General features: G+C 58.1%; 1 protein-coding gene across 1 annotated transcript in view; it reads right to left on the reverse strand.

Moving 5' to 3' along the window:
- DYNC1H1 (dynein cytoplasmic 1 heavy chain 1) overlaps positions 1–14,598 on the reverse strand; it is a 72,261-nt gene that overhangs the window by 2,762 nt on the left and 54,901 nt on the right. The window contains exons 44-72 of the mRNA XM_079768656.1: positions 13,363–13,496; positions 12,871–12,985; positions 12,618–12,779; positions 12,319–12,533; positions 12,017–12,221; positions 10,865–11,038; positions 10,650–10,769; positions 10,326–10,446; positions 9,157–9,352; positions 8,646–8,763; positions 8,342–8,557; positions 7,563–7,775; positions 7,328–7,455; positions 5,647–5,800; positions 5,023–5,169; positions 4,781–4,931; positions 4,403–4,656; positions 4,182–4,316; positions 4,001–4,095; positions 3,693–3,867; positions 3,454–3,529; positions 2,746–2,906; positions 2,548–2,659; positions 2,385–2,445; positions 2,179–2,302; positions 1,959–2,072; positions 981–1,151; positions 608–825; positions 420–523 (exon numbers count right to left, since the gene is read on the reverse strand). Coding sequence (XP_079624782.1) covers positions 420–523; positions 608–825; positions 981–1,151; positions 1,959–2,072; positions 2,179–2,302; positions 2,385–2,445; positions 2,548–2,659; positions 2,746–2,906; positions 3,454–3,529; positions 3,693–3,867; positions 4,001–4,095; positions 4,182–4,316; positions 4,403–4,656; positions 4,781–4,931; positions 5,023–5,169; positions 5,647–5,800; positions 7,328–7,455; positions 7,563–7,775; positions 8,342–8,557; positions 8,646–8,763; positions 9,157–9,352; positions 10,326–10,446; positions 10,650–10,769; positions 10,865–11,038; positions 12,017–12,221; positions 12,319–12,533; positions 12,618–12,779; positions 12,871–12,985; positions 13,363–13,496 — 4,369 coding nt within the window. The remainder of the gene's footprint in view (positions 1–419; positions 524–607; positions 826–980; positions 1,152–1,958; positions 2,073–2,178; positions 2,303–2,384; positions 2,446–2,547; positions 2,660–2,745; positions 2,907–3,453; positions 3,530–3,692; positions 3,868–4,000; positions 4,096–4,181; positions 4,317–4,402; positions 4,657–4,780; positions 4,932–5,022; positions 5,170–5,646; positions 5,801–7,327; positions 7,456–7,562; positions 7,776–8,341; positions 8,558–8,645; positions 8,764–9,156; positions 9,353–10,325; positions 10,447–10,649; positions 10,770–10,864; positions 11,039–12,016; positions 12,222–12,318; positions 12,534–12,617; positions 12,780–12,870; positions 12,986–13,362; positions 13,497–14,598) is intronic.

Genomic DNA, 14,598 nt, shown 5'->3' on the forward strand with positions numbered 1-14,598 from the left:
ACCAACTCCCCTCCCCAAAACAGATGGCTGGCCCCCCAGCAGCCAGTTCTGAGTCCGGAGGTGTGGGGTGGGCCTGAGACCCTGCCTTTCTAAGAATGTGCAGGGGAGGCGCATGCTGGTCTGGGGACCACACTTGGAGAACCACTGGATCAGATGCTTATTGGGAAAAACATCTGGCAAGTTAAAAGGAAAAGTTCTAAAAAACATTCCAATAAGAGACTGATGATGTTTTTAAACCACTTGATACCAGGTACTTGCCAACTCTCAGACGACAAGGTGAAATGACTTCTGAGTGTGGAATGACCCCCTCACTCGCACAGACACAGCCTGCCCGGCCCAGCCTGAGCTGCAGGACCCTGCGGGGTGCAGTCGCTGCCCCCGGGAGCAGGGGTGGGCGCCTGAGGAGGCCGGGCACTCACCCTGGGTGGTGAGGAGGACTCTCTCGGCGTTGTTGGGCAGGCCCAGCCAGGAGGGCGTCTGGGTGTCGGGGAGCAGCTCCACCCACTGCACGAACTCCTCTCGCCTGGAAAGCCAGCACAGGGAACGCCGTCACGCGTGACGGGGAACTGCCTGGTGCCCCGACCATGCGGGCAGGGAGCGGCCGTACCTGATGCCATCCGGCATTTGGATGTCCTTGTGCCCGTCGACCTTGCAGGCCAGCTTGAACTCGCTGTCGAAACTCTTCGTGGTGAACAGGCGCTCCAGGAAGGTGTTGAGCAGACGCTGGTCAAACTCGTTGTCCACGCGCCCGCCGTAGATGGACTGGGCCATCAAGGTCTTCAGCGCGGACCAGGGGATCTTGTCCGGCGAGATGTTCTGCCGCCCCTGGGCGAGCAAAGGCTGGTCAGTAGGGGGTGGGGGCGCGCCCTGGGTCCCCGTCTCCAGGGTCCTTCCTCACACTCACACCTAACAGGTCGTCGGCGCGGCCCACCGTGTTTCTAGGCTTCCCCTCCCTCCGACAAGGCACAGCCCACACTTGCCTTTGCCGTGTCGTCCAGCCACGTGTCCACGGTGTCGCAGGCCGACCGCAGGTCAGACTCCCCAAACTCGTACTTCTTTGACCAGCCCAGGGGAGCGTATCGTAAGCGTTCCTGGATGATGGCGTGGAACCAGGCCAGCAGGAAGTACAAGCGAGCACGCTCGTTGGGAGACTACGGGAGGAAAGTTACCAGGGACAGGTCACCAGAGAGCAGCCCCTTTCGGTCTAGGAAAGGAGTGCCGATCCTCGTGGGAATCGAGGCTTTGAAAAGAGCTTCCCACATCCGAACCCCGAACCACCGTGAGCTGCAGGGCTTACTACGTGCAAGTTAACACCAACGTGAGGTGTGGTCAGTGACACTGCTGAGATAGGCGACTCAGCCAACAAAAGTGACGCGGAAGACGATGCTCTCTCTCCCAGTGTCCGAAAGGTGCGCACTGGCACACACACAACACAGCTGGCCTCCAACTACGTGGGTTTGGACTGCACTTGTTTTCAATAAATAGACAGCTCTTCCTATTGTTGGGCTGATTACATGCATTGTTCTGCGCCGTATACACAGGGGACTGGAGTAGCATGGAATTTGGTATCCACCGGAACCCTGGAACCAACCCACAGCCCCTGACTGCAAAGGTTTTTGGGGAGTCAAAGGTTACACGTGGGCTTTTGATTGCAGAGGTCACATTGTTCCAGGGTCAACTGCAGCATTAAGAATGCCCTCCTCCTGCCCACACCCTCGGGGCGCCCATGACGGGAGCAATGGATTCCCCAACGTCTGGGATACAAATCTGGGTTCCAGAACTTTACTGTGGGCGTCACAGCCCTGCCCAGACCCTGAGTGCATGGACCTTCCAACCTTTTGCCTGCAGTTAGGAAACCACCTGCATGACGGGCCCTCTGGTGTTTGTGGGAGCATGGAGGCTGCGCCTGAATTCGGCGACGGGCCTGCCTTTGGCTGAGACGGACGATGCGGCCTCACCTTGCATATCCGCGAGACGGGGATGCTGCTGAAGGTCCTCAGCATGTTGGCTTTCACCCCCGGGGGCGGCTCAAACACGAAGATGCGGCCAGCTCGGAGCAGGTTCACGGGCACCTGGGAAGACGGGCCTGTCACCGCTCTGGTGTGCTGGGCGCTGTGGCTCAGGCACCCACACCCCACCTGGGCAGAGACGTCCACCAGCGTCTCACCCCGCGCCCACCTTGGGGTTGATCTCCATGGTGAGGAAGAGCCGGAAGCAGGCGTGCGGCTGCAGGGAGTGCAGCTTCTTCTCCAGCTGCATCAGCCACCCCGGGGCCAGGTGCACATTCTTCAGCATCACCCACCTGCAGGCAGAGCGAGAGCCGCCACCTCAGTCTCCCGTCAGCCCCTGGGAGCCCGGGTCCTGAACAAGCACAGCAGGCCTACCTGCCCGACTTCACCGCCGTGTTGATCGCCTTGTCTGCTTGGTTGAAGCCTTCTGCTGAGCCTGGGGCCAGAAGCTGAGTCAGCACCAGGTCGCAGGCGGGAGCTCTGTGGGGCTTCCGCCCAGAACGTGATCAGGCACCCGCACCCTCCCTCTCCCCATTACCGATCGCGATGGACGTGATCTGCGTGTTCTGCTCGGCCGCCAGGTCTTCCACGTGCCCGCTGGCATCATAACCAGGCACGGAGCACATGAGGACAGGCGTGTTCGGCTTCACCTGCAGATGAAGTAGGGATTCAGCTCGGCGTCCAGCGGACAGCGTGGCCCCGTGCGGAGCGAGGAGAGCCCTGCGCCGAGGCCCACCTCCGTGTCCACGATGTGCGTCAGGTCGAGCGGCTGCTCCATGATGGACATGAAGGACTCGCCGAGGTTCGTGGAGACAAACACGTGGGCCATGGCCAGCAGGCGGTCGGGGCGGAAAGCCTGGATCAGGAGCAGGCGGTGGATGGCTTGCCCGATGGGCGCTGAAACGAGGCCAGGTGAAGGGCTGGGGTTGGTGACAGCACTGACTGAGCTGACGCCCCGCCGGGACTTTCTCGGGAGGAGTCTCTAATCAGCAAACACTCGGCCTCTCGGAAGTCAGCACACTGCCTCTGGTCCTCTGCCCGGGAGAACCGCCCCGTCCTGGGTCCTCAGTGAGCCCCTGGATACACTTAGGATTTTAAATGACCCACTGTACCCGATCACTGGGTAGATAGGACCCTGAATCCTGTCTACAGAACAGGGCAGTCACAGTCATCACCAGCCCTCCCCGTGGCCTGCGGCCAGTGCTCATCCCCACCGCTAGGAGCCTGGCTGGCCACACACTGAGTAACAGTCCATGTCCCCTCTGTGCTCGCCAGGCCTTCCTATCATTTCTTGTTGGGTCTTGAAGCATGAGAGGGGACAGGCATGAGCAAGGGTTTGCTCTCCCTCTGCTAAGCCGACTCCTAAAGCTTCAGACAGACACACTGCCTTCGGGAACCAGGGGCTGCGAAGCCCAGGGGGCGTGCCGGGCCTGGCGGGGCTCACTTGCGGGGCTCTCTTCGCTCCAGAGGTAGGGCACCGTCTGCTCGGGGGAGCTGCTGTCCAGCCAGATGCCAAATTGCTGTGGAGACAACAGTGGCAGCGTCACGCGAGCAGAGCCATGTTCGTGGGCACAGGGTGGCCCTGGACCAGACGTGTGACACAGGCGCACAAGCAGGAGGCTCTGGTTTGCACGACACACACCCTCCTAATGCGTCTCCCGGGGAGGGAACGTCAGCACCCACCTCGTCGGCCTGAACCTTGGCGATCAGGTCTCTGAACGCAGGGAGGCAGCTCAGCCTCACAACGGCTTCCGCCTGCTCCACAGTCAGGCCCTGGATGGTGGGCGTGGAGCCGGCCGTCAGCACGATCTCCTTCCCTCTCAGGAAGTGCTGGAACTCCGCATCGTAGGTGGGCTCCCTGCAAAGGGTGGTGGGCCAGTGGGTGTCTTAGACTCCACTGTCACGACGACAGCCGCCATGACTGACAGGACAGTGCCCGCAGGCGACCAAAACCTGCCGCCCGGGATGGAGTGGGCCGGCGCCGCCCTTACCCGAGGGTGCCCTTCAGCTTGATCCTGGCCAGCAGCATGGCGAAGGTGATGTGGTCCTGGTGCAGCATGCCCCTGGCCACCCGGTTGAACGCCACCTGGGGGCCAAAGGGGAAATGCTGCTGCTCTGAGGAGCCCCCTCTGCCCGCCCCGCCCCACCCTGCCCGAGAGCCAGCGGCCGCACCTGGAAGAGGTCCTTGGTGATGATGGAGAGGCGCTGCGTGTGGTCCGTGATGCCCTTCAGGTTGGGGTTCTCATACAGGACGTTGTGGTAGATGTCCAGGAAGAACTGCAGCGAGTACTGGTACAGGAAGTGTATCTGCCGAGGAGGGGACGCGGCTGTTAGCACCCACGCGGCACCGCGTGCCCTCGCCCGGCCGAGGCCCCTGCCTGCCGCGTGGTCACCTGCTTCAGGGACTCCATGGTGAAGTAGATGCTGCTGCAGGCGGTGGACAGCGGCAGGTACTGCTGGGACACCGTCTCCACCTCCTGCATCACGATGTCGGTCTCCTCGACCTTGCGCGTCACCTCGGCGGCCTCCCGCTTAAGGTTCTCCAGCGTCGTGATGATGGTGTCGTCGTCCAGGATGCGCCCCTTCACCTCGTTGAGCGCCTGCAGCAGGGACTTCTCCAGCTGCCGCAGGCGGAGCTGGAACTCCCCTGGAACCACCGACACGGGGGTCTGCGGCAGCGCTCCTTGCTAAGGGATGCGCTCTGCGAGCCCGGCGCACGCCCAAACATCGGCCCCTCGAAGCCCGGCCTCCGGCCCCACCCAGAAACGTACCTTGGAGCTTAAGAAGGTCGGAGCGTTTCTCGTCCACGTCCGGTCTCTCTGCTTTGAGCACCTCATTGAGACACTGGCTCTGTAAACTGCTGCGGGTGACGGTGAAGTTGACGAAGGTGACCCGGGAGCAGAGGTCTGGCGGGAACTCCACCTGCCGGAAGGGGTAACGGGACCATCTGCTTGGGTGCGTCAGCCTCGACCCCAACAAGCCATTTTCCTACGGGACGGGCCTCGCTCCTTACGGTTGGATCGCGGGTGGACAGGAAGATGACGAAGGAGGGGGACAGGTCAATGTCCTGGTCCCCGAGGGTGATGAGCACTCTCCCTCCCGTGCGCCGCACCTCGCGGTTCAGCACTGGATTCAACACGGGGTCGTAGCTTTCCACGTCCTGCAGACACACGTGCCGTTGGCGGGGTGAGTACTGTGTGCACCCAGGTAAGGGTGCACCGACAGACGTCCTGCTCTGGGTAAGCACACCTTCCCAGCGCACCAGCTGTTCAGACCAGCGCTGGCAATACAGCAGCCAGAGCCACAGTGGCTGCTTTAAAAAACACCCCGTCCCTTAGTCACATTAGCCAGACGTGCCCACGACTGCTGGGCACCTCGTCACTGCCAGGGGACGGGTCCAGCTAAGTGGAATCTCCGTGCGAGCACTGCTTTTGTTGGGTTTGTTTTCTGACAGAACAACCTCTGAGCTTTCCCTGCTCTGCTACAGGCAGGCTCACAAAGCTCACAATCTGCCCCTTTGTACCACGTCAGTCAGGTGTATCTCTCATGGACTTCCTGTGTTTGAAACAACTAAGCGTCGCCCTGAAAGGACTTGACTCTCGGAAGCAGGATGTGAGGAGCTCAGAGGCGCACAGACCTGGACCAGCAGCGGGTTCCCGAACCGCAGCGCGCTCTCCAGGTTCTTCCTGAAGGCGTCGTCCAGGAAGCTGGTCCGCGTGATCTTGCGGTCCTTGTACTCGTTCATGATGAACTCCGTGGCCTGTCCCGAGGGGTCGATGATCAGCGGGTACCTGAGGACGAGGCAGAGGAGCCGGTCAGGGAAGGCAACAGGAAGGACAAGAACATGGGGGGCGGGGGGCCGAGCCGGACAAGGCAGGTGGAGAGGCTACTGCCGCTCAGGTGTGGCTTGCAAATACTAATGACAATCGTGACCGAACAGAGATGCTGAGCAGGGCTGCAGTGAAACCCCTCTCTCAGCAGAGCACACGGCAGAATGCCTGTTCCGTGTACGAGTCACAGCCCTTTGTGGGTAGGAACATCAGTGCTACGGCTGCACCTGTCAGCAATAATCCCACCAGGCATGTTCTCACACCAGTTTTTATAAATGAGGAACCAAGAGGCTAAAATCTGTTCAGGGTCACACAGCCAATTAAGACAAAGTTTAAAACGTAATATATACACACATGCTTCTCTAAAGCTCAGAAACTACAAAAAGTGAGAAGAATCCGCCGTGGCCCCCCGTTTCTGGTCGGTCTGTGTGGAGAAGGCTGAGGCGTTTATAGACACGTGTGTGTCCGAGGGGGAGCGCACCCCCCTGCTCAGCACCTGGCCTCACTCCGTCTGCCGAGCCCTCTTGGTGCGTGCACGGCTCTGTGTGGACAGCGGGCTGGCAAGGACCCCCGGCTTCCCCGTGCACGGGCCTAACGAGGGCACCTGGTGCACTCTGGCCCCACGTGCCAGCTATCGAATCAGCGCCCAGAAGTGTGCGTGCTTTCCATGAGACGGATCCAGCTCCACACACCACCGACGGAGCAACACTCTCGCCAGCACCACAGGCGAGCTGCTCATCTGCTTTGGGACCTGAGGGTTTGCTCCCGAACTCCAACACTGGCAGTCCCACGTCTGTGTCCCTGGAACAGTGGCACACCAAGGGCTCCCAGGCTCCGACACGCTCGGGTGAGGTTAAAAATAAACCTGAGGATGAGGTGGTAACCCGGGCCGGCGTGGCTTGGTTGGGCAGAGTCCGGTACCACAAAAGGTTGCCAGTTTGATTCCCGGTTAGGGTACATGTCCGGGTTACAGACTCGATAGATGTTTAGCGCTCTCACATTGATGCTTCTCTCTCTCACTAAAAATCGACTTTAAAAATCCCCAAAGAAAACAGCAGGGACACTGGGTGTGAGCGCTGCTGCAGAGGGCCGAGCCCGAGCTGGGTGCCATCACGGTCCGTCCCGAGGACCCTGTGACCGGCAGTGTCTAGCCCTCCTTCGTGGAGTCGGTCCATGTCTCACTCCGGCAGCAATTTCCCCTGTAACACTACTTCAAGCTGAGTATTTTTAGTTCTAACATTTCAAGAGGGTCTGGTCTGTTTAATGTCCACCCCGACACACAACTCGGCCATTCAGTTTCAAAAGGTTAGACAGAAACGGTCGCTGTAGAGGATTCAGACGCTGAGACCGAACAGAAGGACATGCCCCCTCCATCGGAGGTGAGCACAGACCCGGTCAGCACTGCCTGCCCACGGCCAACGTCCCGTCCACCCTGCCCACGGAGGCGTGTTGGAAATGGGGTCTGCACATGCCTGGCAACCGGCATACCTGTTGAAGCGTTTGAGCATGATGGCGTTTTCTGTGCACAGGTCGTCGGCAGGTAAGGAGCTGGCCTGCCAGCGCAGGCGCTCATCAGCATTGGAGAGGTACTCCGTCCTGGCGATGTCTGTGCGGAACTGAGGGGCGGGGCGGTTAGGGCTCCTCGCCTGCACGCTGCTGGGCGGGGCCAGTTTCCTGGACCCGGTTAGGCTCGCCCCCTCCCCGGAAGCTCCCGGGACTGTACCTGGATATTGGCCTGCTGCAGGTGATGGGACCACGTGGTGAACAGGTTCTGCCGCATCTGCTGGTCGAAGTAACCCGCGTAAGCAATGAACGCCGCCGACAGGAGACAGTCCCCAGCGATGGTCGACATCTGGTTTTTGAAGGTTTCGCTTGTTTTTTCCCAGCGTTCGCGTTCCGCAGACAGACTCTTGAGGAGGGCAGTGCTCCGGTTCACCTAGAGGACAAGCAGCAGGGTCTACACGGGAAGTGCACGCCTTCCCCACACTGCAGGCTTGGGGGCAGGCTGGAAATGCAAACAGGCTCCAGGTCACAGCCCGAAGGGACGGGCGTATCAGCCCGCGTGAGCAGAGACGGGCAGGAAGAAGGAAGGTGAAGGGACAGCTGAGAAGGGCTGGCCTGCAGGGAAGATGCGGGGCAGAGATGAGAGTATTCCGAGGACTCGGAGGCGGGTGTGAGCAATGACGGGGACACAGTGGACGGGAGGCCCTGACAAGGAGGCCCTCGGTGACTGGAGAACAAACAGGTTGGGAGCTGCGGGGGGGGGGGGGGGGGGGGTGCACTGGCTTCAGCCCGCCCAGGGGCATCCACCTACATGCCACTCAGCGCCCCCAGCATCCTCTCAGCCACGACAGAGCTAACTGGCTGAGACAAAGGCGGTGCGTGCAGCACGTGCTCATGGTGCTGACTGCCTCTGCCAAGTGAGGCCAGCAAGCCCCGCATGTTAACACCAAGAGGCAGAATCCGGGTGTGGGCAGAGGGCGCGGGTCCCCGAGGACTTACTTTCGCCTCCACGGCGGCCAGGTCTGCTTTGATGGCCTGGGCCTCGGAGATGAGCACCGCGTACTCCTCCTTGTAGCGGGCGATGCTGGCCTCCAGGTCCCGGATCATCTGCTCCACCTCGTTGGCCTTCTGCTGGTTGTCCTTGGCGTCGTCCTCCAGCTTCTGCAGCTCGTTGCGCAGAGGCTCCACGCGCTTCAGCATGTCTGCGTAGTTGAGCTGAGGAGGGCGGACGGAACGCTTATTTACAAGCAACGGCACAGGAGGTCACCGCGCACGGGAGCTCCTGGGCTCCTGGGCTCCTTACCTGTGCGATGGCCCACTTCACCATCGGCCCGCAGGCCAGGGAAGCCCGGTTCACAATTTCATAGTTGTAGCTCGGGTTGGACATGTAGTTCTTCTTCATCTTCTCCCTTATGGCGTCACTGCAACAGAGAGGTGTGTTGCTAAGGACGTGCCAGGCAAAGTGAAGCAGAGCTCTTAGGAAATCCAAATGCAATGGCCAGTTCCCATCTGCTGCCCAGTGACACGGAGGATGAGCCACTCCGACCCTCATTCTAGGTGACAGTGGACGCTGCTGCTGAGGACTCGGACCTTCGGCCTCTCGCCTCCCTGACAGGAGACAGGCTGGGGCCAGCTCTGCAGCCGGGCTTGGCTCGCAGGGGTGAAGGAACCAGAAAACCCAGCAGAAACGTGGGGAAAACCTGACTCCTGTGGGTGGGAGTGGCCTGGAAAGGCAGCTCTGTGACTAACACAACTTACGCCAGAGACAGCCACCACCTCGACACCCGCAGTTCCCTCGGGCCCGCACCGCTCACCTGATCTCCTCGGCAGAGAAGTTGACGATGGTGGGGATGAAGTTCTCCCGCATGATGATGGAGCGGATCTGCTTCCAGTCCGTGGTGCTCTCGCCCAGCAGCAGACAGATGGACTCGAGCGCCAGCTTCACGGCGGCAGGGGGGTTGGCCATGGACCGCACCTCCACCAGGTGCTGCTTCTTGATCGACTTCACGGCTGAGCGCGGTGGAGGCGGAAGAGGTTGGGGGGAGAGACAGCATGACAGTGAGAAGGGAGCAAACCACAGCCAGACACTTGGACTCCAATCACAGCAGGACAACTGCTCAGGAACAGCCGAGTTTCTGTCCTTAAACCCCAGAACAGCTTCAGCAGCCGGTCTTTTAAACAGTCCTGGAGAGCTTACTGAACTAGCACAAGCTGCAACGCTGTATGAAAAGCAGGCTCTCACCTTTAAAACTGCCTCACGAAGGATTGGAACTATTTTAAAAATGTTTTTAAACGTAACGTAACTGTGCATTTCATACAGTTTAAACAAAGAGGCTTTCGACCGGCCAGTCTAGAAGCTGTCTGACTGGCTGCGTGAGGACATGGACCCAACAGGCCTCAGAAATGGTCAGTGCCGTCCACACGCTGAAAGGCAGTTTTCCAGCCTAAACTTGATTTAAAACACTTTTTAAGCGATTACTCAGCAGATAACTAAATTAAATTCTCGCCTACGTCAAACTGTGAGTAAAAATGTACAGTTTGGATGGTGCCTGTTTATCTTGTGTGATGTGGAGACAACATATGAGTTACTGGAACGGAGTTCAATGTTAGCGAGCAGGCAGGGGCACAGGGTGAGTCCACTAATTACTGTGTAGACTGCCAACAAAGCAGGTCTGCCCCCTGCAGCCGCCGTTCACAGGGCGCGAGCCACGGTGGAAGGAACGGGAAGCACTGTGGTCACCACTTAAATCAGCAGCCACCGGCCATGACCAGAGCACTGTCAGACATGACCACAAGAGGGCAACACTGCACACTGAGAGTATTTCCAGAATTACAAAGGGCCTATTTAAGCAATCCCCAGGTTGTTAGGAAGTGTATCAGCATGAAGCTTGTTTCGTCAGTTGTCTCATGAGAAGGGCCTTGCTAAGGCGGAAGCAGCCTCGCTGCACGGAGCGCTGCTGTGAGGGCCGAAGGCCGCCCGTACCGTTCTGGGCCTCGATGACGGCGGGTTCCACCTTGTCCAGGTCCTCCTTGACGCTCATCTGCTTGTCTGCGATGACCTCCTGCTGCTTGTGCAGCTGCTCCTGGATTTCCTGGCTCATGACCTGGAAGGGAAGGCCGGCTCAGCGCTGGACTACGGATGGGTAACCTGCCGAGTGGCTCCTAGAGCCGCACTCCTCACCCTGCCCCAAGCACCACCACCGCTTAACCTGTTAAACCCCGAAAGCCACCTCAGTCGCAGTTCCCACCCTCCTCGGAGACTGAAACGCCGGCTCACGAGGGCTGCAGATCCTGAAATAAAACTCACCTTTTTCTTTTCGGCCTCTTGCTGGTCCTTCACCATCTTCTTCAGCTTGTCATTGGCCGCTGCATTCTTCACCTCCAGCTCTTGGCTCTTTATCCTCAAGTCACGACGCAGCTCTTCTACCTGAAACACAGATCCACGCCAGCGGGAGAACCGTGGGTAACTACTTGGAGGCCCTCACTGCTGTGCCCCGTGGAGCATGGCGGTGCGGCGAGTACCTGGTCGACAGTCTCCTTGATCTTCCTGAGCCCGACGTTCAAGTGCATCTGCTGCTCCTCCAGCTCGCTCCGCTTCTCGTTGAACAGGTTGGCGTAGTGGTTGATGAAGTCCAGGTAGTGGCGAGGCGTGATGGCCATCGTCCTGCCACCCCGCTTGGCGAGCCGAGCATTAGCCTTTTCAAAATAAAGTTAAACCTTTCACTCTTCAGGGCGTTCTCTGCGATTTAGCCTCCAAGGCTCCTCCTGTTCTTCCCGTTGGCTATAGTGTGACACGTGGCACGTGCCTAGCCCTCAGGGGCCACAACACTTGAGCTGGGGCCTTGGCTCAGCCTCCTGCGAGGTCTTGAAACCTAAGCTTCCTCCTCCAGTTCCTCTAAGACAGGAAGGGGATTCTGACAACCTCAGACGTGCTTCCTGGGGCGGGCCATGGCGGTGTAGTCGCTATGGAACTACCAACGGGATTGCTACGGCTCGTTATGCCGCCTCTGCCGCCCATGCTTGCTTTCTGTGGGCACCACCACGAGCCAGCCCTGGGCAAGGCAGCCCAGGCTCCCTGTCACCACGCTGCCCCTCTGCCAGAGGGGGATGTGTGACGCACAGCGGCGGGACCTGCGGCCAGCAGGAAGCCAGGGCTGGACGGCATTCTGGAAGCCACGGAGGTGCCCACAGGTGTGATGGGGGTGTGGAGGGCAGGGCAGTGGCCACCAGAACCCCCACAAGCTCAGAGTAGTTGTTACAGGCTTTTCAGGTGCAAGCGGACTGGACGCTTCTACCAGAGTCAGGAGCAACGTCAGCAGCCAGGCCCAGGCAAGCCCTGCCACCGCACGTTCCTGCGCAGGAAGCGGGGCGGCACAGCACGCCCATCGTCCACACGGGAACTGCGGGGCTTCTGTGCTACAAGGGCAGAGCCAGAGACCCGTCTGGCCCTTTACAGAAACAGCATGCAGATCCCTGGGCGAGGAGGGCTCAGCCCCGGACACAGGGCGTCAGTGAGCACAGGAGGGAACACTTTGGGTAGAATCGGGGGCGGGAAAGGGCGGTGACAAGGAGATGTTGACAGAGGTCAGGAAGCAGACGAGCAGGGTATCTCTGTTGCAGGTGACAGCGCAGGGGCAACCGTGACGTGCCGTAGGGCCCCGCTCTGTGACCCACCTGGTGAAGCGTCTGGTGGACAAACACGCAGCTGTTCACGATGGCCTCGCGGTGTGACGGTGGCTGCGGCAGTTTGTCATACACGACCGGCATGTAGTCGGGCACAATGTAATTCGGCTTCTCCAGGTCCATCTTGCTGGTGAATTCTTTGCCAACTTGATAGAGCGCTTCCGTGGACCAGTCCCCAAACCAGTTCAATACACACCTGCGGAAATGCCCGAGTCTCAGACAGCGGCCAAGGCAGGGTTTGCCCCTGGAGGGAAACCCATGTGCTGACCCAGAGCTGAGCGCAGACCGTGTACCTGTTGAAGAGAGCCGGGGACGTGGCCGCGCGGTCCTTGAGTCCCTCTGAGGACGGGTTCATGGTGAAGACGACATGGAGGTTGCGGATGACCTGGCTGGTGAACCACTTGTACAGCTCCTCGTGCGAGTCCAGCATCAGGCCCTCCTTCTGGGCCCCCTCTTTGCACTGGGTCATCAAGGTGGCGTACTCATCGCCTTCGAACAGACCAGGGACCTAGGAGATAAACAGCACCATGCCCGACTGGTCCTGGTGATGCGACCACGGAACAGCCACCAGTGCGACAGGTCACTGCCTCACCTCTCCATTGGCCAGAAGCGTATTCATTCGCTCCAGGAATCCAGAATCCAACACGTTGGATTCGTCCATTATAAATGCTATCTTTTCATTTTTGCAGCCAGAACGTCTCAGCACTGTCCGAAGGTCTTCGTCAAAGTCTTCCCCCGTGTACTTCCTGTGGACCTGCGGGGGCAGCGGCAGGTTAGGCCCTCTCACCCGGGAGCTCCGTGCAGGAACCAGACCCCTGCTGGATGAAGAGCCTACGGAGACCCACCTTGATCTGGTACACACTCAACCCGTTCATCCAGGCCACGAATCGGGACAGGGTGGTTTTTCCCGCTCCACTGACCCCAATCAGAAGCAAGTGGCCTTGAGGCTGGCGGAATATTCTGAAACGGTACCAGAAAGAATACATTTTAAGGCTTTACGCTGCATTCCCCTTTTGATACTCGTGTCCTGGACTTTCCTAGGATTCAGTCTACAATATTTCTAATGTGTTTTAACTTGAATTTGTTAAATAACAATTTAACCTGTTTATTTGCCAGGTCCAGTGGGATGAAAAGATCAGCTGATGGAGGTCTGCTTAGCAGGCAAGTGTGGGACAGAAAAGCTGGACTCAGAAAGAAGGCGGGGGGGTCCCTTGGCAGGGGGCGCTGAGGTGGGACTTGGGAGGGTCAGTCGGGAGAAGAGCACCAGTCCCTGTACCAACCCCCCGCCCCCCAGAGCAGCTCAGGTGAGTGGGGAGCAGTGACAACAAGAAGCGCACCGGTCGATCCGGAGCACGTGGTCCAGCACTTCATTAAACAGGACCAGGGGAACGTCCAGTTCTTCTTCATAGAAGACTTTCAGCCTCGCTTTGACATAATCTCTCAACTCTTCTTGGTCTACTGGGATGTAATCCTGTAGCAAGAAGGTAAGACCCAAATTACTAAGAAGAAACGATCTTAGTTATACCAAAGTCAATCATATTTCCATATTAATGAATGACCCTCTGTTAAAGATGCAATAAAAGATGTCATTTACAACACAGCAAAGAAAAAATACAAGGTAACTGGGACCAGATCTGGAAACACGGAGAATCTGCACAGAGAAGGCCGACTCCCTGAAGACACGAGGAGACCTGTGTGAACGGAGAGAACCACGGTCCTGCAGACAAAGCCTCCGACCGTGCACAGGTCACGTCCATCCACAGACAATCAATGGAATCCCAGCAGTGGGTGGCAGTTTGCTACAATCTGACAAACCGAGTCTAAGTGACATTTGGAGAGGAGAGGCCCAAAGGGTCAGGACCTCCCTACAGAAGAGCCAGGGGTGAGGACCTAGCCCATCAGACAGACTTATCACTGTCATCAGGAGGATGTGGTTTGTGCACAGGAAGCAACAAACCGAGCCGTGGACAGGATGGAGCTCTGAAACAGACCCATGCACACCGGAAGTCCATTTTGATAGTGTCACTGCAGAGCAGAGGTCATTCAACAAACAGTGCTGGGACCGTGGATGTTCACAGGAAAGAAAATGCGTCCATAGCTCACTCCATACACAAGCAAAACTACTGATCAATTATGGATTTAAATAGTATTTCTTTAAGAACATTTGTTTTTCGCCTAGCCGGTGTGGCTCAGTGGTTGAACTTCGACCTATGAACCAGGAGGTCCTGGTTCAATTCACAGTCAGGGCACATGCCTGGGTTGTGGCTCGATCCCCAGTAGGGGGCATGCAAGAGGCAACTGATCAATGATTCTCATTATTGCTGTTTCTATCTTTTTCCCTTCCTCTCTAAAATCAATAAAAATGTATTAAAAACAACAAAAAACATTCGGTTTTCAAAAAACACCAAAGAGTTAAAAGACAAGCCACTGGGAGGAGCTACTGCCTATAACTGAAGGATTAGCATCTCAAGTCTGGAAGTAAATAGGACATTCTAGCACAAGCATGTCAAACTCCCAGCCAATACAACGGTATATAAGAAACGGTTTAACAAAAATTTCGTTAGCTTTTTACA

This window comes from Cnephaeus nilssonii (assembly GCF_951640355.1).
Source record: "Cnephaeus nilssonii genome assembly, chromosome: 4".
In the NCBI taxonomy this organism is placed as follows: domain Eukaryota; kingdom Metazoa; phylum Chordata; class Mammalia; order Chiroptera; family Vespertilionidae; genus Cnephaeus; species Cnephaeus nilssonii.